This window comes from Puma concolor, chromosome C1, assembly GCF_028749965.1.
Source record: "Puma concolor isolate L17-30 chromosome C1, mPumCon1.1.hap2, whole genome shotgun sequence".
NCBI classification, from domain to species: Eukaryota; Metazoa; Chordata; class Mammalia; order Carnivora; family Felidae; genus Puma; species Puma concolor.
In genome coordinates, this window is record NC_141674.1 from 125,391,349 (window position 1) to 125,418,234 (window position 26,886).

The window sequence follows — 26,886 nt, forward strand, 5'->3', positions numbered from 1 at the left end:
ATGCTTCAGCCATCAAAGGACACCATTTTTTTTTTCAAATGAAGAGGCAAACCAAAGAATGGGGAAGAATGTGCAACACTTATTTTGACAACAGACTTGTATTCAAAATATATAAGAAACTTATGAAACTCAGTAAGAAAACTTTTCACTTCCCTCAAATAAGCACAATTTGCCAGACATATAAAGGGACAATAGGTGGATGAAAAGCGCTCAACATCTTCCATCATAAAGGAAATGCAAATTAAATCACAATGAGACACCACCACGTATCAATTACAATGTCTAAAATTAGGGGTGCCTGTGTGGCTCAGTCGGTTGAGCATCCCCACTTTGGCTCAGGTCATGCTCTTGTGGTGAGTTTGAGCCCCAGACCCTTTGCTTCTTACACACACAAGTTAATGATTACTGTCTGACTGTTTTCTCCATGTTCACATGTGTAAGATCTTGTTTTCTTCATGTTCACCATGTGGGTAATATCTTGTGAGCTCAAAAAATAAGGAGACAAAACCCCTGTTTGGGGCTCTTGTCTCCTTCTGGACATCAGCCCCTCTTGTATTCAATTCTTTATCCACTCTCTTGATGGACAAGAGAGAATTCCAGACTCATATTCTGAGACACAAAAGAGCCAAAAATACTCAGTGGAGAAAAGACAGTTTCTTCAATAATGATGCTGGTCACTTGGATAGTTACACTCAAAAGAATGAAATTAGACCCCAATCTTCCATACTCACAAAAATTAACATGAAATGGATTAAAGACTTAAATATAAGACCTGAAACTATGATACTCCCAAAAGAATATGTAATAACAAAGCTCCTCGATATGGCTCTTGACAATTAATTTTTGCACATGACACCTAAAGCACAAACAACAAAATAAAAAAAAAAAAAAAAAAAGTGAATACAATAAACTAAAAACTTTCTGCATAGCAAAAGAAACTATCAACAAAATGAAAAGGCAATATGTAATGATTAAAAATATTTGCAAACCATATATATGATAAGGGGTTAGTATCCGACATATACAGGGAACTCTTATAACTCAACAGCAATAGTAGTCGTGGTAGTAAAAATAAATTTAAAGAATAGGCAAGGGACCTGAATAGATATTTTGTCAAAGAAAATAATATAAATGTTCAACAGGTACATGACAAGATGCTCAACATCACCAATCATTAGGGATATGCACATGAAAACAGTAAGATCCCACCTCGTGCCTGTGAGAATGGCTAGCATCAAAAAGACAAAAGACAAAAGACAACAATGCTGGTGAAGGGTGTGGAGGAAAGGGAACTCTCAGGTACTCTTGGTGGGAATATAAACTGGTGTGGCCACTATGAAAAACAGTATTGGGCTTCCTCCAAAAATTAAAAATACAACTATCATATGATCCAGCAATTCCACTTCTGGGAATATGTACAAAGGAAATGAAATCATTATGTCAAATAGGTGTCTGTACTTTCATGTCCATAGCAGAAACTATGACAGGAGCTAAGACAGAAACGACTTAAGTGTCCATCAGTGATGGATGAATTGATAAAGAAACTGAGGCGTATGTATATGGAGGGAGACTATACAGAGAATATATACATATAATTCTATATATATATAGAGAGAGAGAGAGAGAATTAAATAAATATAGATAGGAGTGAGAATATAGATATAGAATATGTATCATATTCCATAATAGATATAATTCTATATAGATAGATATAATTTTATATAGCTATATCTATATAGAATATATATGGTATATATAGAGAGAGAATATAAATAGAGAATACAGAAAATATTCTCTATATTCTATATAGATATATCCTATACAGAGATAGAACATATATCTATATAGAATCGTATCTATATAGAATTATATATATCTCTATATAGAACTATATCTATATATGCCTATATATAGAGATATATAGAGAATGGAATAATATTAATTTATTAAAATTGAGGAAATCCCGCCACTTGTGGCAACATGGATGGACCTTGAGAGCATTACACTAATTAAAGTTAAGTCCAACAAAGAAAGATAAATACTATATGATCTCACTTATATGTGGAATTGAAATTTAAAAAAGAACTCATTGAATTAAAGATGAGACTTGTGATTATGAGGGCAAAGGTACAATTGGATGAAAGTGGTCAAAAGGTACAAACTTCCAGTTATAAGATAAATAAGTGCTAGAGAAATCATGTGTAACATGAGAACTGTAGTTACCACTGCTCTATGATAGATGAAAGTCATTAAGAGTAGATTCTAAGAGTTTTAATCACAAAGAAAAATATATTTATAATATCTGCATGTAATGATGGATGTTAGCTGAACTTACTGTGGTCATCATTGTACAGTAAAGGTTAAGCCAAGTCACTATGCTGTATACCCCAAACTTATACAATGTTGTATGTCAATTATATCTCAATAGCTAGACATAAAAAAAAGAGATACAAGGAAATAACAAACCAACAAAAACAGTAATGGTAGTATGTCAATGGGACACAGGAGCCAACTAAAGTAACTGCTAATGGCCCAAGCTAGAACAATTTGAGCAAAAAAAGATTTTATACTGGTTGGTAATCTTAAATATAAACATCAATGCATTCATAATATAAAAAAAATGATAGAAAAAAAATAGGAGGAAGAGACAAATATCTCAAGCAGAAGAATCCAAACTAATTTAGGTAGATACTCCACCCTCAAGGAGGTGGAACACAACTCTCCAACCCTTAATAATGGGCTATGCATAGTGACTTCCTTCCAGAGAGTACAGTATGGAAGGGCGTGGAGAGCACCTTTCCGGGAGGAACCTGACAAACACCACCTCAGTCAGGTGATCCAGGTATACTTCAACAGTCATAATTATATTGATAATATCCAAACCTCACATGAAATGATGAAAAAACACTTTAATTTGATATCTACATTTCAAAAATATATACCCATCTAATCATGAAAAAAACATCAGACAAATATCAATGAGATAAATCCCTAAAATTCACTAACCAATATTTGAAACTGCCAAGGTCATGAAAAGCAAGGAAAGTATGAGAATCTGTCACCACCAAGAATTTTAGGAGACATGCATAATGAGGTGAATCTGAATGAAATCCGTATTCTATATAAGATTCTGAAAAAGAAAAAGGGACATTCAGTAAAACTATGAAAATCTGAATAAAACATAGACTTTAGTTAACAATAATGTATCCATATTCATTAATTGTGACAATTGTAACACAATAAGATAAGATGTTAATAAGTGGAGAAACTGTATGGGACATATGGGAACACTCTGTACTATCTGTGAAATTTTTTTTGTAAATATTTAAATGTTGTAAAGTAAAAAAGAAAGTTTATTTTTAAACAGTGAGTTGGGATATGTCTTTCAGTTTCTTTTTTCAGCACCAATTTGTATAAAACAGCATTTCTTTCACTAAAGGTTTGGTTGAACTCTGTAAAATCATCAAAACCTCGCAGCTTTTTAGGGGACAGATTTTTAAAAACTTTTAACACAAAACAATTTTTAAACATTCATACAAGTAAGAAGAAAAGTACAAAAAATACTCAGCATCTATAGTTACCAAATATGGCCAATTTTGATTCCTCTAAATCACCTAATTCCTTTGTCCAGTATATTTGGAAGTAAACCTAGACATCAGAAACCTGGACAAACCTAGGAATTTTACTGGTAAATATTACTGCATGTATCTCTAGACAATAAGGACTCTTTTTTAAATATACAACCATAGTAGCCACAGTATATACCTAAACATTAATAACTCTTCATCTCAAATACCCAATGTTCACATGATCCAAGTGCCTTATCATTCTTATGCATAAATTGATAAGTTAGTAATTGCTGACAATTTTATGATATTTCTTCACTTTGTAATTCATTGGTTTTAATTTCATTATTTCTTTCTTCATTATTTAGGTTTTTTTAAATTCTTCATTACTATTTGACTGGATGATTAATTTTAAATCTATTTTTTGCCTATTTTGTGCATTTAATTTAAAGCTATGCATTTCACTTTAAATTTTAATTTGATTGCATCTCAAAATTAGTGGTTCCATTGTCAGTGAGTTTAAATATTTTTAAGGTTCCTTATAATTTGTTTAAAAATGAGTTACTTAAAATATATTTTCATTTTCAGATTTACTCAAAAATTTCTGTCTATTAATGATTTCTAATACTACTGACTGAAAAGGGATCATGAAAACTAGGACACTGATGTATTTGTATAATAAGTATTTTATATTTTACATTTCATAAAAGCAAGGACTTCATTCTACTCTCTGCTGATACTATGTTGAATAAACAAATGAACAAAATAATATGTAGGGCCTATTTCCAAACTTCAGCACATTTACAGAAACATGTCCTGAAGTTTAGAACCTACTATTCTCAACTGTTCATAAATTAAAAGCCAAGTAGATAGAAATTATTTTTTAAGTTGGCTTTTATAAGGAAATTATAAATTTCTGCTCTTTCTCCAGGTATATATTGTGGATATATTTGAGCAAGTGATAAACACTGTGAATGATGTTTTGTCCCCAATGTTCCTCTTCTTTGGATGATACTTAGAAGTCAACATACTGACTACTTTCTACATCAACCTCTTTACACAATGAGACAAGTCCAAGCTTTTCAAACTGTTAAAAACACAATTTTTCAAAAATCAGTTGAACTTCCATATACTAATAGTGATCAGAAGGAGAAATTAAAAAAAAAAAAAAAACATTCACAAGTGCACCAAAAAGAATAAAATACTTATGAATCAATTTAACCAAGTAGATAAAAGATTTATATGCTGAAAACTGTAAGACATTCATGAAAGAAACTAAAGGTGACACAAACAAATGAAAAGATAGTCTGTGCTCAATGACTGAAAGAATATTATTAAAATGTCCATACTACCCAAGCAATCCATAGATTGAATACAATCCCTATTAAAATCCCAATGGTATTTCTCATAGAAATAGGAAATTTAAAGCTAAATAGACAATTTTAAGAATATGATGGAATCACAAATGACCCAGAATAGCCAAAGCAATCTTGAGAAAGAAGAATTATATTACAAAGTTGTAATAATCAAAACAGTATGATATTGATATAAAAACAGACATAGAGATCAATGAAACAGAATAAAGAGTCCAGAAATAAATGCATGAATATTTGGTCAATTAATTTACAACAAAGGAGTAAAAAATATATATGACAGTCTCTTCAATAAATGGTGCTGGAAAAACTGGACAGTCACATGCAAAAGAATGAAACTGGACCACTATCTTAGACCACACATAAAAATCAACTTCAAACGGGGTAAATACTTGAATGAAATACCTGAAATCATAAGAATGCCAGAAGAAAGAATAGGGGTAAGCTCCATAACATTCTTGGCAATAATTTTTTGGATATGACACCAAAAGTAAAGGCAGCAAAGGCAAAAATAAAACAAACAGGATGATATCAAACTAAAAACCTCCTGCAAAGGGAACCACCTACAAAATGAAGAGGAAATACTTGCAAATTATATATCCATTAAAAGATTAATATCCAAAATATATACAGAACTCATAAAACTGAATAACAATCTAATTACAAAATAGGCAGAGAATCTGAATAGGTATTTTTCCAAAGAAGATATAAAGATAGCCAACAGGCACATTAAAAATTGCTCCAATAATACCAATCATCCAGGAAATACAAATCAAACCACAATGAGATATAACCTTACAATAACACAATAATATTAGAATGACCATTGCACACAAGACCAAAAAAAAAAAAAAAAAAGTGTTGCCAAGGATGTGGAGAAAAGAAAACCCTTGTGCAATATTGGTAGGAATATAAATTGGTGCAGCTACTATGGAAAACAGTATGGAGAGTCCTCAAAAATTAAACAAAAGAAGTACCATATGATTCAGCAACTCCATTTCTGGGTATTTATCAAAGGAAATAAAATCAGCCTTGAAGGGCTATCCGTACTCCCATTTCACTGCAGCATTATTTACAACAGCCAAGACATAAAAACAACCTAAGTGTCCAACAACATGAATGGAGAAAGAACTCGGCCATAAAAATAAATTAATCTTGCTTCTGCATTTGCAACAATGTGGATGGACCTTGAGAGCATTATGTTAAGTGAAATAAGTCAGAGAAAGACAAATGCCATATGATCTTACTTATTTGTGAAATCTTAAACAAAAACAAATTATACATGCAGAGAACAGATTAGTGAATGCCAGAGGTGTGGGGGTTGGGGCATGAAGTGAATGAAGGTGGTAAAAAGGTACAAATTTCCAGTTACAAAATAAGTAGGTCCTGAGAACATAATATATAGCTTGATAACTATAGTTATAATACTGCTGTATTTTCAAATTTGAAAGTTACTGAGAATAAATCTTCTCATCAAAAAAAGTTCTCATCAAAAAAAAATTAAGTATGAGTAAAAGTTCTCATCAGAAACAAATTAAGTATGGTGATAGACGTTACCTAGACTTTTTTTTTTTTAATGTGCATGGAGGGGCAGAGAGAGGAGAGAGAGAATCTTAAGCAGGTTTCACGCCCAGCACAGCACCCAATGTAGGGCTTGATCTTACCACCATGAGATCATTACCTGAGCCAAAAACAAGAGTTTGATGCTTAACCAACTGAGTCATCCAGGTGTCCATAGACTTACTGTGGTAATCATTTCACTATGTATACACCTATATCAAATCATGTGTTGTGCTTCTGAAGCTAATATAGTATGTTAATTGTATCCCCCAAAAAGGTAAAAGGAAACACTTAATTTGCCTTGGTCACATCCTAACCCCCTTCTTTGACTACTATTAGATAGAAAATCAGATGTATCACCTACTGGACTATTGCAAACAACAAACTTCTAATTATATCAAAACCAAATCCTGATCCCAAGAAAACTACTAACAAGAACTGATATTCTTAGGGACTATGGCTCCATGTCCATCCTGGCAGTGTCTGAGTATCTACATGCAGGATAAAATGGAATCTTAACAACAAAGTAAATGGACTTTCTTTGTGTCCTTAGTGCCTTGAGATGAGAAATCAAGAATTGATATTTTTCTTTTTCCCAAGTAGAAATTACTCAATGAGATGAAAAGGATATATACAGAATCTAAGATTTGGCATAATTAGCCCAAGCATTTCAAAAATTGTGTTCAGTAGAATAATAGCATTCTTTGTAAATAATATCTCTGATACAAAACAAAGATAAAGAGTGGCAGAAATGATACCCTTCGAAAACTTTTTTTAACTTAAATTTAAGAAAACAGCAAATATACTTAAGCCATTGTTCATGTCATTTTTGAAATGGTCTCTCTGTGGTAATTTATTGTGCTATAAATATAAACAAAAACATTATTTTTAATGTAAATACATATTTTTTTAACTCAAACTCTTATTGTCATTCACAAATAAAATTGTCTTTGTAAATTTGGAGAAAAAAATATGATTAGAAGGAATCTGGCCTAAAAGTATTAAGTAAACTATCAATTTCTAGTAAATAAAACAATTTACAATAGTGTAAGAATCAACAATCATTAATGAAAAAGTACAACCAGTCCAGGAGTTCATGTAGATTTATAGGGGTATTTGGAATATGGTGAAGGTGACAGCAAAGGTTAGACTGTTTAATAAATGTTGTTGGGAAATTAATATCAATTTGGGAAAATATGTCTTTTCATCTCTGCCTCACACCAATTCAATTCCACAGAAGATGAAAAGATTTATGGCAAAAAATATATATACTTTCCAAAAGATAAGGATAATGAGTATCTGTACACTTTGGGGGTGAAATAGGTCTTTCTACATATAATAAAATTTAAGATGACATTAAAGTCTTAAGGACAGAATAGATTTTATGCGAACTGAGCCAGTGTTAGGGAGTAGACACTGAAACAGAATCTCCTGGAATGAAGAAAAACAAGGTCTTAGAGCAGTCTGTGAAAAATAATGAAAAGTAAGTATAAAAACAATAGTGATAGTTATTCCATGAGAGAGTTAAGAGCAAAGGAAACAAGTATGAAATATCTAATTGCTGGAAGAAGGCTCACCCAAATAAATACTTGGGTTAACAGAACAAAAGAGCAGGCAGAATTGATAAAACCTGGTAACGTACATAGGTAACTACTGGCAAGCTCATGATCTTCTTACTTCCACAAATGTATCAACCAGCCATTACAAAGCAGTCTCTCTAGGGGCACCTTGGTGTGTCAGTGGGTTAAGTCTCCAACTTCAGTTCAGGTCATGATCTCACAGTCTGTGAGTTTGAACCCAGCATCGGGCTCTGTGCTCAGAGCCTGAAGCCTGCTTTGGATTCTGTCTCCTTCTGTTGTGCTTCCCCTCCTCTCTGTCTCTCTCTCTCTCTCTCAAAAATAAACATTAAAAAAAAAAAAAAAAAAAAAGCAATCTCTCTACATACAGTGTGGTACTCTGGATTGAATCCTAGATCACAAAATGGAAATTATTGGAAAAACTGTTGAAATTCTAATAAAATCTGAAGTTTGGTTAATAGCAACATGCCAACAGCAATTTCTTAGTTTTGATAATTATGCCATGGTTCTGTAAGACACTAACATTATAACTCCAGATCAGGGGGATACAGATGTGAAACTTTATTCTAAGTCCAAAATTATTCAAAAACAATAGGTGAGCTAAAATAATACAATAAGTTTCTCAAAAATGGTGCCTTGAGTACTATCTTAAAATTTCTAAGTAAAGAAATGTATTGCATAAAGTCAAATTTTTAAAAGGGCATGCTTTGCATTAAAGACTTTGATTATAACAAGTTCATTGATGATTTAAAAGAAAGAGCTGACTCATTATATGTTTTTTTTTTTCAAAATACTTACTAAACTTTTCCATACCATTTTCCCTTTCATGTGGATAAAAATGCAGAATACTGTAAATAGTAGTCTTTAAATAAAGTGATGTGGTTGTGATGAACTGCCTTCTGCTTTTGCTGTAGACATGACAAAGTTCTGGGCTTGTAACAGCAACAGTTAAATTTAGAGGATGAATAGAAGTACCTGACTTTAGGAGCTGTCAGATACTGAAAGAATCAGGACTTCAGAAATAAATGAATCCTACGAGGAAAAAAGCTGAAGCATGTAATTAAGTAGAAAACCAGACTTAAGAGGAGAAAAACCTTGAGAAAAAGGGAAAAGAAACAAAATAAAGGACACTAATGAAAATCAGGGCTTATGGTGTCTCTAAGATTGCGATAAATCATAGAAGGTGGGGGGGGGGGGAAACAGTGATATGAATAGTAGTAAATCACATCATGTCACTGCATCACACAAAGCCTTCCAATGGCTCCTATCACTCAGACCATCAGCCAGAGAACCCTGGGGACCCTGATGACTTACCATTCTGTCCCCAAACACACCTCTGACTTTATCTTCTACTATTCACTCTCTCCCTCACTCCTCTCCAGATAGTCTGTCTCCATGTTCTTCCTCGGGCACCCCAAGTCTTTGCACCTGTTCATCTCCCAACATAAAATGATCCTCCCCCAGATAGTACCATTATTCACTCCTTTGTGTCCTTCAAGTTTTGCTCAATTACTAACTTTTCAGTAGTAACTAACTTCACTACTATGAAACTTTATTTAAAATAGTGATTTCCTAGAACTCCCAATCTTTCCTACCCTCATCTTATTTTCTCATAGCTGCTTCCACCATCTATCACTCTAAAAACATTCAATGTCTGTCTCCACAAACCCTAGAATATAAGCTCTCAGATTTTTGGCTGTTTTTTTTTTTCTTCCACTGATGTTTCCCCAGTGTCTAGAACAGTGCTGGGCACATAATAAGTGCTCAATAAATATGTGTTAAATCAGTCAACACATAAGTGTGATTTTTCTTTTTAAAAAATTTTTTTATTTTTAATGTTTATTCATTTTTGAGAGAGAGACAGAGAGACAGAGTGAGAGCCGGGGAAGGGCAGAGAGAGAGGGAGACACAGAATCTGAAGCAGGCTCCAGGCTCTGAGCTGTCAGCACAGAGCCTGACGTGGGGCTCGAACCCAAGAACTGTGAGATCATGACCTGAGCCGAAGTCAGGCACTTAACCGACTGAGCCACCCAGGCGCCCCAAGTGTGATTTTTCATTACCGTAATTAAAATATGAGTAATAAAATACTAGAAACATCTCCAACGTTGTTTTCTGAGCAATGAGAGTAATTTTTTTGTCTCCCTGCATTTTCTGGGTATTTTCTACCCTGAACAATTACTTGCACAATATTTCAAAAGGGGCTTTTATCTTTTTAAAGACTAGTGAGTTATCTGCCGGAGATTATTTCAACTGACGTTCATTCACTGGCAATCAGAAAGATACATTCTTCAGAGGCATGTTCTTATGAGCTTAAATAACATTTAGCTATTACCAGGAAAAGCTCCTCATCATAAAAACTTTACATAAATACTCAGTAACATGATCCACTAAGCTAATGGAACCATAAAATCCCAACCTCCTCATTTTGAAGATGAAAAAACAGAGAGCTAGAAAAGTTGTCACTTCTTCCCATTCAGTTAGGACACAGCTGATGACATGTACAACAGGAGCTAGCCTGAAACAAAAGACTGAAACACTGCAGAATGGCCTAGCCCATACACATTTCCCAATACAGTCCAGCCCCAAAGTCCAGACTGGACATTCTCAGTTTACTATTTGACTAAACCTTCACCTTCTCCAGTTTACTTCCTTTTCATTGTGCAAAGATGCTTGTGAGCAGTTGTTTCTTATCATTTGGACACTCAAGATTCTCTTTGCATTAAGATCACCAGAAGAGCAAACAGTTGATCACTTAAGGATTTTAGCACACTCAAAGGCCACTGCACCATTCCAGAATCCACTCACCATTCCGCCTCTTGCTCCAGACCTTTGCCTTCCCTGATAGAAGGGAGAGTCCAGCAGATTTTACAAATTTCTTATTTTTTTCGGTGGATGGATTGTCAATTAGCACTCAAAATCCAACAGACACAGACTGCAAGGTCTAAAAATGTACCACTTCTCTTTTTTATAAAAGATAATTCTTGTACTGAAAAACTGCACCTGTGCCATTGTTTTGTCATAAGTGAGAAAAAAAAAATCTGCTGTTCTAGTTTTTGCTTAGAGGTAGCAACAGCAGGTAATCCACACACGTGCATACTCTGGGTCCCCAGACAGTCATCTCTGATGTTAGAGTGGCACACAGGCAGATACTGTGGCAAAGAGAGTCTATAAAATGAAGTTGCTATGGACCAAAACAACATATTGATTTTTTAGTACAATTCAAAACACAAGGAAACATCAGTTCTCTGAACAGCACACACTGGAAAAGACAGGGAGAAATATACCACTGTGGCGCACAGAAGGAAAAGGACAGATGATAGTCACATTAGCAAACATCCTAGTGTTCTTTTCGATTGTTTCTAAGTTCAAAGAACTGAGAGGCTTAAATTATGTCGAACTGTTCTTATCTGAAAACCCAAGATTGCTCATTTGCCAACACTGTGCTCACAGCTGGAAGCCTGGGTCTTCCGGAAATAAAGCCGTATAACCCTCTGAATGTTGGAACATCCTCTTCCATGTCCAAATACTTATTTCTTTTTCTCAGTTAATACAGTCTCCCTCCTTCCCCACCCCCGCCCTCCGTCATTCTCTGTAAATGGCACAACTGTCCAAACTGCATTATGAACACATTATTTACCAATACATCATTAAGTCTGCTGCAAGCAAATATTTTTCTTAGATAGCCTTAATGCCACAAAATGCCTTTCAAGCCAGAAATCTCTGGCAGGGAGGTTCAGAATCAGGAGAAAGCAACCAGCACTTACCATGGCCCCCTCACTTCTTCTTTGGGCAACTTCTCGCTGCAGTCGGGCCACGGCCAACTTCTCCCTGGAGAAACAAAAGCACATGGTTAGTTGACTATTCTTCTCAGGGTAGAGGTACACTGGCATGGCTTTGAAACATTCTTTTGAGGTCTCCAGAGGAACTCCTTCCTCGGTTTAGCTCACTTCCTTAACTAAACTTTCTATAAATATTTGAAGTAGTTCGTGCATTGTTTTCATTGAGTGTCATGACAGAGATTTTTTGTCTTGGATTTTATAAAAGCCAAATAAATGTTGAATGCTGCGTAAAAGCTTCCCTTTAAGTTCATTAACATATGTAATTTGTAAATAAATTTTCCATGGCTAAAACATTTCAGTTGTCCTTTCTGTATCAACTTTGCTTGTATATAATTATTTTTATTTCTTTTGTTGCTTTAAGCAGATCGTGAATTTTATTGTTTTTATTTATTTAGTTTTTAAATTTTGCTTATTTTTGAGAGAGAGAGACAGAGAGACAGAGAGAGAGGGAGAAGGGCAGAGAAAGGGAGACAGAGAATCCAAAGCAGGCTCCAGGCTCTGATCTGTCAGCACAGAGCCCAACGCGGGGCTCAAACCCACGAACCGTGAGATCATGACCTGAGCTGAAGTCAGACATTTAACCGACTGAGCCACCCAGGCACCCCTGATTGTGAATTTTAAAAGGCAAACAGATATAAATCTGTATCATTCTTGAAATAATAATAGAAAATCCTTTACAGACTTGCTACATCAATGTACCATGCTGAGTATTTTACCTGATCTTACATGAGTTTGACAACAATCTGATAATAGGCTTTATTATCCCAATTTATGTATTTGGAAACTGAGACTCAGACATGCTAAGTAACATACCAAGCTCCCAGCTGGTATGTAGCAGTATTAGGATCAAACTTCAGTTTAGTTTTGTTTTTTTTTTTTTTAATTTCACAAATCCTAAATAAAAATTTTGCTTATCATTGTTCAGAGCCTAGAAAATTTGTAAAATTTAAAAACCTTTTAGCATTCTTTATTTTACAGTGGGGTTTATCTAGTACCTGATTTCATTTACAAAAAAAATAAATACTCACTAAAATTTTAAGAATTCTTTGTAAGGAATTTTGGATAGCTTTTCAATTCTTAAAAAAAATAAAAAATAAATAAATAATAATAAATTTTTAAAAAACAGTATATAGACAAAGTAGGGACAAGTGAACATTCTAGTAATCTTCCAATCTTAATTTTAGCAAGGATTTTCCCTGAAATCCTTCTACTGCTATCAAGATGTGAAAACACTTGTGTGATATTTCATCCCTCAATCTTCCCCCTACACAGGATCACAGGACCGGCAATTTGCAAACAGCAAAAACAGCAAGGGAACAACTGGATGCCCAGCTGAGTGAGAGAACGACTCCTGTCCTAACCGCTTGGGTCTTTGAAGTGCCAACAAGGCATGTGCTTTACTCTGGTTACAGTTGAGTACATTTTTTAGTAGGGATAGTTCTATTTGAATTAGTGCCTACAGATTACAAGGAATAAAACTAGAATCAGGAGACTCCTGAGGGGACAAAGTTTTGGGAGCCTGGGGCAGGACCCATGCATAGGTCCTGTGAGAGAGGGCAACGAAGTCAAGAGGACGAAGCCCAGAAGAGATTAAGTTATGCACCTCTCTTTGGGAGGCAAGCAAGGCAGAGATTATACATGTGTTCTCTGACCCAAGTCCTAATGATCAGATGAAAAGAACAAAGAACTGAAAAAGAAAAATATGACTGACTCCTGGTTTAATATGAAAAATAAACACATGGTAAATATAAAGACAAGGAAACTGGAGAAGAACATACCCTATACTCTAGGATTGAGCAATTCCACCCTGGGATATAAACCCAACAGAAATGCATATGTATGTTCAGTAAAAGACATGTACTAGCATGTTCATAAATGCATTATTTGTTATCACCTTAAGCTCAAAATGCATACCCTATTAACAACAGAATGGATAAACTACAACATAATTATATATGGGGATACCAGAAAGTACTGAGAAGGCTAACCACAATACCATATGGAATACCACAAACATATGAAAGAAATAAACACAGAAAAGTATACAGTTTATGATTCCATTTATATAAAGTCCAAAGATAGGCCAATTAGGCCAGAAAAATAAAAGATGTGAATGTCAAAAAACAAAAAGGTAAAAAACCGTCTCTAGTCACAGATGACAGTTTTCTAAGTAGAAAATACTATAGAATTTTCAAAACAACCTAACAACTAGTAAGTGAATTTGGCAAAGTCACAGGATAAAAGCGAATACACAAAAATCAATTGTGTTTTTACATACTAGCATCAAACAAGTGGAACATTTACTTTAAAATTTTCATTTATGGGGCACCTGGGTGGCTCAATCAGTTGAGTATCCAACTCTTGATTTCAGCTCAGGTCATGATCTCACAGTTCATGAGACTGAGCCCCTAGTCAGGTTCTGTGCTGCAGTGCAGAGCCTGCTTGGGATTCTCTCTCTCCCTCTCTCTCTCTGTCTTTCCCCTGCTCATGCCATCTCTCAAAATAAATGAATAAATATTTTTAAAAACTATTTGTACTAGGGTCAAAACAAAATACTTAGGGAATAAATCTACTAAAGATTTGTCATACTACTACAGTGAAAACTATAAAAATAAACTCAGAACAATTAAAGGAGACCACACACACACACACACACACACACACACACACACACACACTCACACACTCTGCAGATCCAGATCTCTTGAAAGGGTCTTGGAAACACTCAGCATCCCAGGACCATGCATCAAGAGCTTAATCTAGAATATATAGAATTAGAAATGGAAGAACGGTTTGGAAAATTTCCTGGAAAATTTTCCAATCCTTATTCCTCATTGCTGAATCTTCAGCGAAAGATTTAATATATATAACAGCATGTTAATTTTCTACAAGAGCAGTTTAGCATAAAGAAGTCATTCTTAGAAACAGAGCAAGAGTCTAGCTTAGCACAATCATCCTACTAAATGACAAAAGAGCTCTCACACAGTTTAAAGGTTAGGAACATCACTGTTTTATTCTTAAAAGAATTTGCTTTTATAACACTATTAGGAATTGTCACACAGTATAGGTGCATGTCAAATCTTATAAAATTCCATTTGTAAGAAAAATTTAGTGGTTTAGCCATTACATAGTTTTTAAAAAGGAAAATATTAATACACCATGAATTTTATACTCTGCCCATATAGTATATTTTTAGTCATTTAATAAACAGTGAGTGAATCAATGTGAAAGGCTCGTGTTTGAAGTAGCAGCATGTTAGCCATTCAATTCAATGAAACAGCAAAATATGTAGAACCTGGAAACATCAGCTTAGGCCTGACCTACCACAACGTGAATACAGGTGCCCCGATTTCCAACAGGCATATGGAAATGCATGACGCAAACATGGAGAATCTCAATGTAGTCTGAGTCACAGAAAAGACCATCCCCATCCTGAGCCCTGCAAGCTAGTCCTCTTTACTTAAAAGTTGTAAAATTGGGTAAGTCTAGTTACTTGGGAGAGACCCTGATTCAAAGTCGTTAGGTAGTGAGTGAGCAGAATTCTCAGGAACAGCAAATACAACTGTCTCTTTAAGACCATACTCTATAACTGGTTTAAATCATTGATTCAGGAAATGCAATACACATAATGTCATGGAGCATGAATCTCTAAGGCTTGCAAGTAACAGCTCAGGGTTTTCTATGATGTAGGTGGACAAGAACAGTGCCATCTAGGTCCCACTATAGCAAAGCACCCCCATTTTGACCTATTTAATGTAGTAAGTTTATGAACCCTATATCCTTTTAAAATAGTGTCAAGGCCACAAAACAAACAATGATTACTTTCTTGAAGTTCAGAACTTTCTATCTCCCAAATCTTTCATATCTTTGGTATTTCATGTATTGGCAGGGTTTTTGTTTTTAGTAGGGATTATATTTTATTTTCATATGAAGGAGCTTTCATTCTTTATAAAATTTAAGGAAGTGATAGAGTCATTGATGGGTGAAAGCATCTATGGTGAAATTCTCAGCATTTCTATATGTTCACATTTCCGGGCTCAAATTATCAACTTAGTCAAAGTATTAAAAATAAATGGGTCTGCTTTTTTACAGCCATCTCATTTGCCCTTGGGTTCAGCAGTCCCTTGGCAAACCATATCTTTAAACCCCCAAGGTCCCAATATATGTGTGAAACCAAATGGGACCAGCATCTTTTTCATGCAAATTAAGCGTTCTTAAAAACAGCTTTGTTTAAAAAATAAAGAAAGAATCCTTGACTTGCATGCTACCCAAGGCATATTAAACACAGTCACATACACATACACTCTTGCTCCTATTTGAGGACCTTAGCTCATCTGCTGGAAACAGACAACTGTGCTTTTGCAATGCATTGCTGTTTTGTTTTGTGTTTGTAGCAAAGCCAGTAGCTCATTATGAAGGGGGTATTGACTTTATGATTGCAAAACAAATGCCCAGGGATATTTTTATTGAGAGCTGTGGATTCTTCTTTACAGAATAGGGATAAAAGAAGGATATAAAGAAAATACACACAATGAAACAAAAGAGACCACAAGCACTTCTCTTTCAGATAAATGCAAAGAGAATTTTTCTCTCCAAAAAAGATGAAACAGAACTATTTCACTTATTCCATTTTTTACCCAAAAGGTGAATTAGTACCAGGTTTCTGAAGTCTGTCAGTATAGCCCCAGATAATTTTAACTAAAGATAATAATGGCAACAGCAAAATTATTTATGTGAACCTTGGAACTTCACAATACCACTAATACGAATGCAATTTAAGTCCATGGGAAGACGGTCCTCCATGAAGACAACAGGATGGTGGCATTTGTAAAATCCAGGAAAGACCTGCAAGGTCTGCATGGTTGGAAACACAGCAGCTTGCAAAGAATATATTCGGTTCGTGATGTGTGGAGACGGCAAACTGAAGGGCACTGCTGAGCCATCTGTTGCATGAGTGCTGAAGACAGGACTGTCTGGAGACAAATCAATGTTCTATTGCGACTCTAAAGGCAGCCCAGCACCCACCCTGAATGGGTGAGAATGAAACCAGTGAGCAGCCCTTGCTCTCCACTAGGCAGATGGGAACCCCCTGAGGATGCCCTGAAGGAAGAGCAGCACCAGCACACAGCCTAAGTGTGAAGAATTACGTCTACTCATTGTCAGTCTTAATGCCCCAAACTACTCCATACAAACAGTGCATTTGAAAGGTACAGATCTAAAGGCACATCAAGGCAGCTGTCAGTGTATTAGATACTCTGTGTTTTGATGAAGCTGCCAGACAATTTGTGTCATCTCTACTTGACTTTCCTAGAAAAATAAAGAGTAACAAGAAATAAAATAAAATATAATCAGAAATTATAATAAACTATAACAAAAACAGATATAAGGAATAAAGGATAGACGTGCTCATATATGTATTTAAAAAGAAAAAAATTCTTTGGCATCTTATAAACCCAAAGACATTGTGGTATTTAAAGAAGCCTGTAATAGCTCCCAAAATATCCTAACTTCATGTTAGTTCTGGTTCTTAGGTTAAGTTCCTACTTTCCACAGTATTTCAAATTATTTATTTTTTAAAGTTTATTTATTTTGCAAGAGAGAGAGACAGAGACAGAGAGAGTGCACGTGCATGCACATGAGAGGAAGAGGGCAGAGAGAGAGAGAGAAAGAGAGAGAGAAGGAACCGAGCAGGTTCCATGCTGTTAGCATAGAGACTGATGAGGGGTAAGATCATGACCTGAGCCACAATCAAGAGCTGGAGACTTAACCAAGTGAGCCACCCAGGCACCCCTCAAATTATTTAAATATATAAACAGTTATGTATGATATGATATACATACCAATCTCTTAATTTATTCAGAATATTCTGCTATGTGACCATATAATCCAATGATGATGAAAATTCTGATTAATTCAGCAAATAATGTGAATTCGCTCTCTGCTTGGCACAGTTGTAGGTCCCGGGAAATACAGTCCACTTTCAGAGAGCTCAGGGTCTAATAGACAGCACACCAAAGCACACCAGTGTCACGAGAATGTAATAAACACAACAGAAGAACAATATATTCAAAGCTGGATTTTAACACTAAAGTGAGGTGACAATTTTATCAAAAGATTGAAATTGAACCTCCTTTACATGGGAAGGCACATTCTACTATTTCTAAAATCAAGTTGTTTTTTAAAGTTCATACTTTTCAGCAACAAGTCACATAGAGAAAGCAGGTTTTTTCCCACAAATATTTTAACTATTAAGAATCTCTGTAACATGTTTTGGCTGCTATTCCCTAAATGCCTCAAGGCATTTTAATGCAATGGTATTAGACTTTAGTGCCCCTTTGGGTCATGGTTTTATCCAGGTCACTTCTTTCAGAGACACGTGACTGACTTACTCTTCCTCTTCTGTTCCAAAGCATTGTACCACCATATCCCCAATTTAAAAAGGCAACAGTAATAGCTAACATTAGTGAATAATTACTATGTAAAGCACTACCCTCAGTACTTTACAAGAAACGTTTAAAGTCAAACAATGCCATGAAATAGGTATAATTAACATCTCTGGGATATAAAGCAATAATTCTCAAAATTTTTGGATTCAGAGCCTCTTTACACTTTTGAAAACAATTACCAGGGACTCCAAAGAGCTTTTGTTTCTGTAGATTGTATCTATCAACATTTACCATATTCCATTTTAAAATGAGACCTTGAAAATACATATTAATTTATTTGAAAGAATAATAATTCCATCACAGGTTAATTTAAACAACACCTAACTACGAATATAACAAAACTTAGTAAGAGTGGTACTATTTTATTCATTTGCAAATGTCTTTACGATCTGGCTAACAAAAATTACATCTGAATTCTCCTATCTCCTTCTACATTCAGAATGTTGCAATGACACACGATGAGTAGCCTCTGGCAAAACAGTATATGCCCACAACAGAAGGACCATGAAAAAAGGAAAATAACGTTTTAGTATTCTTATAAAATTCGTCTTGACTTCTAGATCCCTGAAAAGGTCATAGGGCCCTTGCAGCCCTGTGGTTCACAATTTGAGCACTATTGATGTACCTTCCATGAGGAAACTGAGGCTCAAATAGGCTGAAAAACATGCCCATCAAGCCACTGTTCTTAAATTTAAATGCCATCGTGCATGTTTTTCCAAACCTGCCAAATAGCAGTGAATATATACTCAGTTAAAATCTCACTTTTAGAACTTGTGCCTCTGTATCTACTATCACCTGTTACCATTATCTCTACTGCTAGAAAAGTAGTCACAAATAATGCAAGAAAATTTTGCAGTCTTTAAGGATGAAACACATTTCCAAACCATTTTTACGCCAATCAACATGAAAACCACTAACAGAACTTTTCTGGAATGCATTGAATTCCAAGTACTATGAACCTCCATTTCTGGCAGAATAGAATAAAAATGCTAATCAAACCCCCAATATAAACCTACGCTCAGGCAAGAATTCTGTTTCAAATAATACCCCCTCCCCCACGCCTGGCATTTTTCCCTACAAAGATACCACCAAATGCCTAAAAGGAATTAGAAAGATGATTACTGTCATTTATACCTTGTGGCAGAGAGCCACACTTAAAATCTTGGGGAAAGGTTTCAATTAATCATCAGCCTTCCCCATTTGTGAGCATGCCCTAAGAACAAGAGCATGGTAGTGACCTAGTATGTCTGTAAGGAGAGCAGGTCAGCTCCCCCAGGAGGCCTAGGACCATTCTCTGCACACAGAAGCGTGCTGGGGTGTAACCCGCATCAGAGGCATGACAATGCCTAGTGCCAGGTGTGCCTATCGAGTAGGCAGATGGGGAGACCGGTGGCAGCCGTCCCTGCATAACAGTTAAATTAATTAGCCTTTCCAAAGCAGATCATTTAATTACTCATCCACTCATATATTCAAGGCGAAAAAAACTTCAAGAAACTTCTAGAGATACAACACAGAGGAAACAAACTTCTTTATGCACTTTTTTCCAATATATAATGTCCACGTTGGCCCCAAAACTTTGAAACACAAAAATTTACACTTTTATTACCGACTTTAAGGGATTTTATTAGCATCCACAATGTATAAAAGTCAGTAAGTTGAGTGTATGTTCTAAATTGGTGACCTTCATACAATTTTGTGCAGTAATTACTAACAGGGAGCTGGACAGAGCATGGCCAACATGCACACCCCACTGACTCTGAGAGAGAGCAGCTTAATAACGTTATGCTGTGCTGATTAAGGAATTCCCCTCTCTTCCCCCAAAAATAATTAACACAGACACTTTTTAAAGAGGTGTGCTGGAATACAGAGATCATCAGTAAAAACAAACCCTAATTTTAGCTACCTGCCTTTCTGAAGGCACATGGTCCTTCATCCACATGGTCCCCCTTATCGAGCTTTCTGGAGCTTCTACAATTTATTTTTTCAAAGTTTCTAGTATTCCAAATACTGCACCACGTAAGTGTTCTTGAAACCATTCTTCCCTGAATGTTCCTCCATTCACAAAAATGAGGTCTCAAACCAAACATTCATTTTCATTTACAGATTCATGGATTCATCTAGAGAGTCACTCCTGCTGCCTATAGCAATCACCTGCCTACCTTTTTTTCTCCCCAACTGTGCTCTAAGACCCAGAGAACTGGGACTTTACGGTCTTCCTGTGTCCAAGGAACACACATACCTGTCAATGAATCAAGGATCATGCTTCAGAGCAAAGATGGCCTCACTGACTTGAGACAAGATCACAGGCTGCCTCCACCCATATACAGATACCAGAGGTTGGTCCCATGCCCAGAGCTTAATGAAGTGTGCCAATGTAACCACACAAGCTACCTGCAATCCCTACCGCTATCATCACATATGAAGCATTCTGCACATTTTAGATGTACCAAATAATATTGTTAATAAATAAATACACCTATGAAAGAATGAATTTGTATTTCTGGGTTTTCTCCTTTTTATTTTTATTTGGAACTGTGAGTCTTCACTAGAATAATACACATTAATTGTTATTAAATGTTAATTACAACATTTTTGATACAAAGGGGCTCTACTGATTTATTTAATGCAATACTGAGTTAAAGAAACTCCATTATCTTCTCCTCTCTTTGTTGGGGCACAGTGAAATCCCAAAGCTCCCCTACCTAATGTGTTTCTGAAATACCTATTAGAGCAAAAACCTATCCTTCCACCAAGTTTAAATGGGAATTTCTAGTCTTAACTTTTGCAGTAACTTATTTATTGAGGAGAAAGTCAGTTCAGGGACCTCAAAAATCATTTCCTCGAGATACAGCTTTTATGAACCATTGAAGAGCCACTTGACTCCTTAAACTTAATTTTCACTTCTGAGAAACCTAGATTCTAGACTGAGGATTCCTTATATTTCCATTTTTTTTTAAAGAAATTTGGAATTCCCCATGTTTTCATGCATTTCCCCCATATTCCTTCCCTTAATATTAAAATTCCACTAATAAGACACGATTCTAGCTGTGTATTATGTCTGGCAATTAAGAAAAACTTGGTAAACAACAGAATTCTATTAATAATGTTTGATTTTCTTCTATCAATTTTGGTAACATTCAAAAGTGATGGGCTGTATGTAGTTTCCTACATAAAGGGAATTCTAAGGAAAAGAAAACACGTACTAGCCATCTCCTAGGGAGCATTCCATACTGTTGATGTGCCCAACAACGGCCCTTATGTGACAATTAATTTTGTTTCCATGGCTTTCAATTATCAGTGGCCCTGAAATTACATTCTGTCTCCATTTTCATGAAGGTCCTAAGATACTACCTGTGACTAGACTTAAGGCATCTGTCTAGACTCAGAATAATAAAGCTTACAGGTTCTTAAGAGGCAAAAAGGTAATGCAGGAAGCCCTGGTGGACTATGATACAGCCTAGTTTATACCTAAAACCTCCTTCCGTCATTTTTGGGATGAGTTACACACACAAGGTGAATGCTGTTCAACAAAAGGGTGGCTTTTATGATAGACTGGTAATGCCATCAATTCATTCCACCAATATTATGCCGCCTCCTATGTTGGAGGCACTTTGGTAGGCTCAGTAGAAGATATAATGATGAGGAGGCTTAATTGTTGCCATCAAAGAGCATTCTGTGTCTACATACCGTGTTACAGGTCCCCCAAAACTCCTCTATAGAGGTCCTGACTCCCAGTAACTCAGAATGTAACCTTATTTGGAGGTAGACAAATTAACATAAAGTCATTACAGAGGACCCTAATCCAGTATAACTGGGGTCCTTAAAGGGACAGATTTGAAGATAGACACACAGGAAGAATGCTATGTGTGATGGAGGCAGAGAATGGGATGATGATGTGTCTATAAGCCAATGGATGCCAAAGATTGCCAGCAAGCCACCAGAAGCTCAGAGAGAGGACTGGACAGATTCTCCCCTATGGACCTCAGAAGGAAGCAACCCTGTGACACTTCAATCTTAGACTTCTAGCCACCAGGACTGTGAGATGATACATTTCTGTTGTTTAAGTTCCCCAATCTGCACTACTTTGTTAAGGCAGCCCTAGCAAAAAAATAAAATAAAATATGTTTGAACACAATGCATCTCTCTATATACAAGCATACACAAAATTCAGTAAAATGTAATGGTGCTCCAAGCAAGGAGTAATATATTTTCAGCAGGACTGTTTACTTCTGATCAAAAAAGAAATGGAAGTCTTTATAGAGGAAGTGGTAGTCACATTTCACACAAGTTAAAAGCCATAAAAAGTCACAAGCCAAACATAGGAATTTATGACTATAAAACTATAAACTATTGACCGCAAAGCTGTTTTGTTTTGTTTTTTTTTTTAATCTAAGGAGCTCATTTCTTTTACATGCCATTTCTCAAGCGAGTTCAAGACAACTATATGAAGGGTTTATTTTTTTAAGTTTATTTATTTGTTTTGAGAGAGACAGAGTGTGCAAGCAGAGGAGAGGAAGAGAGAGGGGGACAGAGGATCCAAAGCAGGCTCTGTGGTTAAAGCTTAACCTACTGAGCCACCCAGGTGGCCTTCCCTATATGAAGGATTTAAATGGCACACTTCATACCTGAACTTCCACAGGTATGCATTCTCTTAAACAGAAAAGAGTTTTAGTAATATCATCTTCCTATTCTTTTTACTCCCTCTTCTGTGATTTCCAGTATAAGATAAGGTGCTGTCTCAATGCTCCATTATAAGAATATTGACTTGGTTGGCTTTCTAGACCAGGGATGGTTTGCAAATACACTAGCTCACTCTCTGGCTGCCGTCCCCAGTTCACGAGTATGCACTGGTCACTTGCAGGTGACTGAGAGTTAGGAGACCTTTGGACCTGGAACTGGTCTGTCTAGAGACAAAACCATAACCAGGCCCTCATCAGCTCAGGTCTCTACCCAACCAAACCATTATCAAACTTTAGGAGAACTATAAATTGCCTGACTTTCATAAACCATTAAACTTAATAATCTTCCCCAAAGCGTTCAGTATTTTTTGATGCTTTGATCATTTGCCAAATCATTTTTATGAGTCCGTAATCTAGCAGAACCAAGATCACCTACTTTCCTTTCAGAATCCTTTTCCCTGTTGAGCTTTGTAACCTGATTAGATTCTTCTTTTCTAATCTTTTCATATGGATGGTATGAATTTGATTTCTCCTGACTGCAAGAAACAGAAACAAACTCCAGAAAGAATAAGAAAGATGAAGCATTTTATTGAGAAGATTATGGTATTTCAGTAGCAACTGAATGGCCAAACTCTATGAAGGGCAAGAATGAGGGCCCTCCAAGGGAATCTGCAGCAAGAAGTCAAACACCTTCTCATTAGATGTTCCCATGAATCCCTGGCTCAGCTCTGGGGACTTGTGGCTTCCATTTCCCATCTCTTTCACATTTTAAACTCCCTGGAATAAAATCCTGATTGGCATAGCTTGCATGAGGCATACACTCTGGATTGATGAGCTTTTGGCCTGGGGTCAGAGTCATATAGCACTATCTTAGACATGTTCTGGCCCATTATGGACTCAGGACTGTTCTCAGAGAAGTAAACAAGTCTTAGTGTCTACCACATGGTTTGGTCATCTGCACTTCATATATGTCTTGTCTTTTTTTTGGAAAAAGCTTTCTACATATTTCCTAATTAAAACTTACTTGGACCTGTAGCAAAAATAAATAATCAGATATCTTTCAGATATCTTGTATTTTTTAATGTAATAATTTTTATATTCATTCCAACTAAGCTAACTCCATTTGAGATTTTCTGTTAAAACACCTAGCTGGAATTGAGCCTAGATGTTGCTTTCTTCATATTGTCTTGGCCCCACCCACTATCACTATGACTTAAAAATTTATATTGAGCTCACTCCTCGTTTGTTTCTTCTAGAATACAGAAATAGCCATTTGTGTATATATTGCTTTCTGGATATTGTCCTATAGTCTCCACTGTCAGCATGACTTAATTTATATTGAGCACACTGCTAGAAGTGTTATCAACTATCAAGCATGTACATGTTCACACAACATGTATAATATCAGAACTAGAGAGTACAATTTTAGGAGACACAACAAACCAGGAGATACCTTCCTACTCTAATTGCTATCCTTCACACCATTAACAGCAAGACTGTTCAAATTACCAACAAAAAGATTTTAAAAGACTCAGACAGTGTAAAGGGATGTCAGTGTAGAAAATCTAGAAGATAAAAGAGAAACTCTTATCTCCCAATATTCTTTGTAAATAAATAATCTAATGGTGGCCAAATATGTGTAATACTCAATTAGTGTCTGAGCTGACCAGTAGCTAAAAATCAACAAAAAAAGTAAAAAAATTGGAAACTTTAGAGGGAAGAAGGAAGAATAGAGATAAGAGAATAAAGCTGAATGTCTAAGAGATGAAAAATGAATGGCGACCAATCTGTGAAATAATTTAATATATGTTACACCAGGTAAGACCGTAATGGGGAGGAAGAATACTCTCAGATACAGGACCATCTAGGATACTCTCAACAGAGATAAAAGTCTTTTAGAAAACAGGAAAGCAACTGGTATGCAAACAAAACCAGATGTTTTTGAAGAATAATAATAGCACAACTACCGGGTAGAAAAATTCTGTCAAAATGGGTTACTGTAAACTTTCTGTTTATATGCAAAGAAACCTAAGCATTTATAATTACCATGTTTTATTGATATAGTAAGAGAAAAATTTTTAAATGAAGGCATCTTCTGATTCTTAAAACAAGAGAGGGGAAAAGCAAGTGGTAAGTGGTTCAAAGAGACAACAAAAAGCCACTTTCTCAAGGATGATAGACACCCACTATTCCTGAAGGCAGATGATGGTTAAAGTGGTGAGCACTATTCTTTGCACGCATTTTGGTTACTTTTAAGCTAAAGGAGAATATGAGTAATGATGACAATAATACTTTCACAGTGATATAATCCAAGCACTTTCCAGATGGTTATTAACTCATTTAATCTTCACCCTAACCACAAGGGGGGCACTGTTATCTCCAGTTCACACATAATGAAAATAAGGCACAGAAAGATTAGGTATCTTCCCCATGATCACAAAGCTCGTAATTGATGATGTCAGGATGTGGACACAGGACCTCTTGCCTCCAAAGTCCCCTTCTTAACCTTACTTCTATGCTGTCCATGTGATTCTAGCCAGACTTAGAATTTTCAAATTGCATGTAGTCGTTCAGAATGTGGACACTAAAAAAAAAAAATCTTCATGTATTTCATAAGAAGCTCTCAAATCCTATCTTAAATCCCCTTGGCACACAGGGAACTAAAGAAGCAGAATAGAGTTGTGGTTCACAGAACAGACTCGAGCCAGGCTGCGTGGGCTCTGAATCCCTTGTCTCCCACTTACCCATTCGATGACCTAGGGACATTTACTTACCCTTTCTGTTACAGAGCATCATTATTTACAACCATGCACTGCCCCTTTTCTATAGGAGGATCTGACTTCCCTACCCCATTGGTATCAGCTTTGGTCATAGAAATGTGTGTGGAAAAAATGTGTAATTTTTAGGAAGCAACTAGGCAAGAGCCAGGACAAGGAGTACCATGTTCTCTTCTCTCATTATGATCAGCAGTGTTAGACAAAGAGGATGGCCTGCGCCCTGAAGTGAGGTTGCCTCACAGAAGAGCCAAAGACGCATCTCAGACATCTAGAAGAGTAAGAAATATGCCATCATTGTAACTCACTAGGATTCAGGGGCTGTTTGTTACTAAGACCCAACTGCCTCTCTTCACTCATACGTTCTCTGTTCCTCGATGCCCTAGCTGTTTCTAGGACTGTTGCAAGAATTAATGGAATTATTTTTATGAAGTATGTAGAACAGTGGCACATGAAGTGTTACTCCTTATAATTATTTTTATCTATAAATGGAGGGAGAGAGGTATTAGTGAGCCAGATACTAACCTGAAAAGAATACAAGCAGAGAAAAAGACTGCCAAAAGGAAACATCCCCAATACTAATCAAATCAAATGTCTTTCTGTTTCTCAAATTCTTTAAACTCAGTTCTCACATCATACTGGTTGCCCTTTAGGCTTTTTGCAAACTTCTCCTCAATGCTCCCTTATCAACCCAGGAATCTTATTTACTTGTTGACAATTCAGGGTTTTAATATTGCTGACCAGGCTCCAGATACTTTTCCTTCTACAAAATACAGTTACTTTGGCCATAAAGATATTCCTCCTCCATTTCCTTCAGCTGTCTTTCTGGAAACAGAGTTGAACACAAGTTTTCCCATCTGTGGAACACAATTTTAACGAGATAATAATAGCTGTTACCTCTGTTTCTAAGGGTAAAGGATTAGATAACTTTGACAAGTTTCTTTGTTTCATGAGTTTGGATTGGCTTTCATTTGTTAATGTGAAAATTTTTATGATAAATCTCTTGCCAATTAACTTTCCACACAACTTGCTTTCAGGGGACACCTCAGCTGACCACTCCAGGTAGTATAAT

General features: G+C 35.9%; 1 protein-coding gene across 8 annotated transcripts in view; it reads right to left on the bottom strand.

Moving 5' to 3' along the window:
- NCKAP5 (NCK associated protein 5) overlaps window positions 1-26,886 on the bottom strand; it is a 993,237-nt gene that overhangs the window by 528,522 nt on the left and 437,829 nt on the right. For all 8 annotated transcript variants that reach the window (XM_086718452.1, XM_086718453.1, XM_086718451.1 and 5 more), the window contains one exon: window positions 11,841-11,904. In XM_086718452.1, the coding sequence (XP_086574578.1) occupies window positions 11,841-11,904 (64 nt within the window). The remainder of the gene's footprint in view (window positions 1-11,840; window positions 11,905-26,886) is intronic.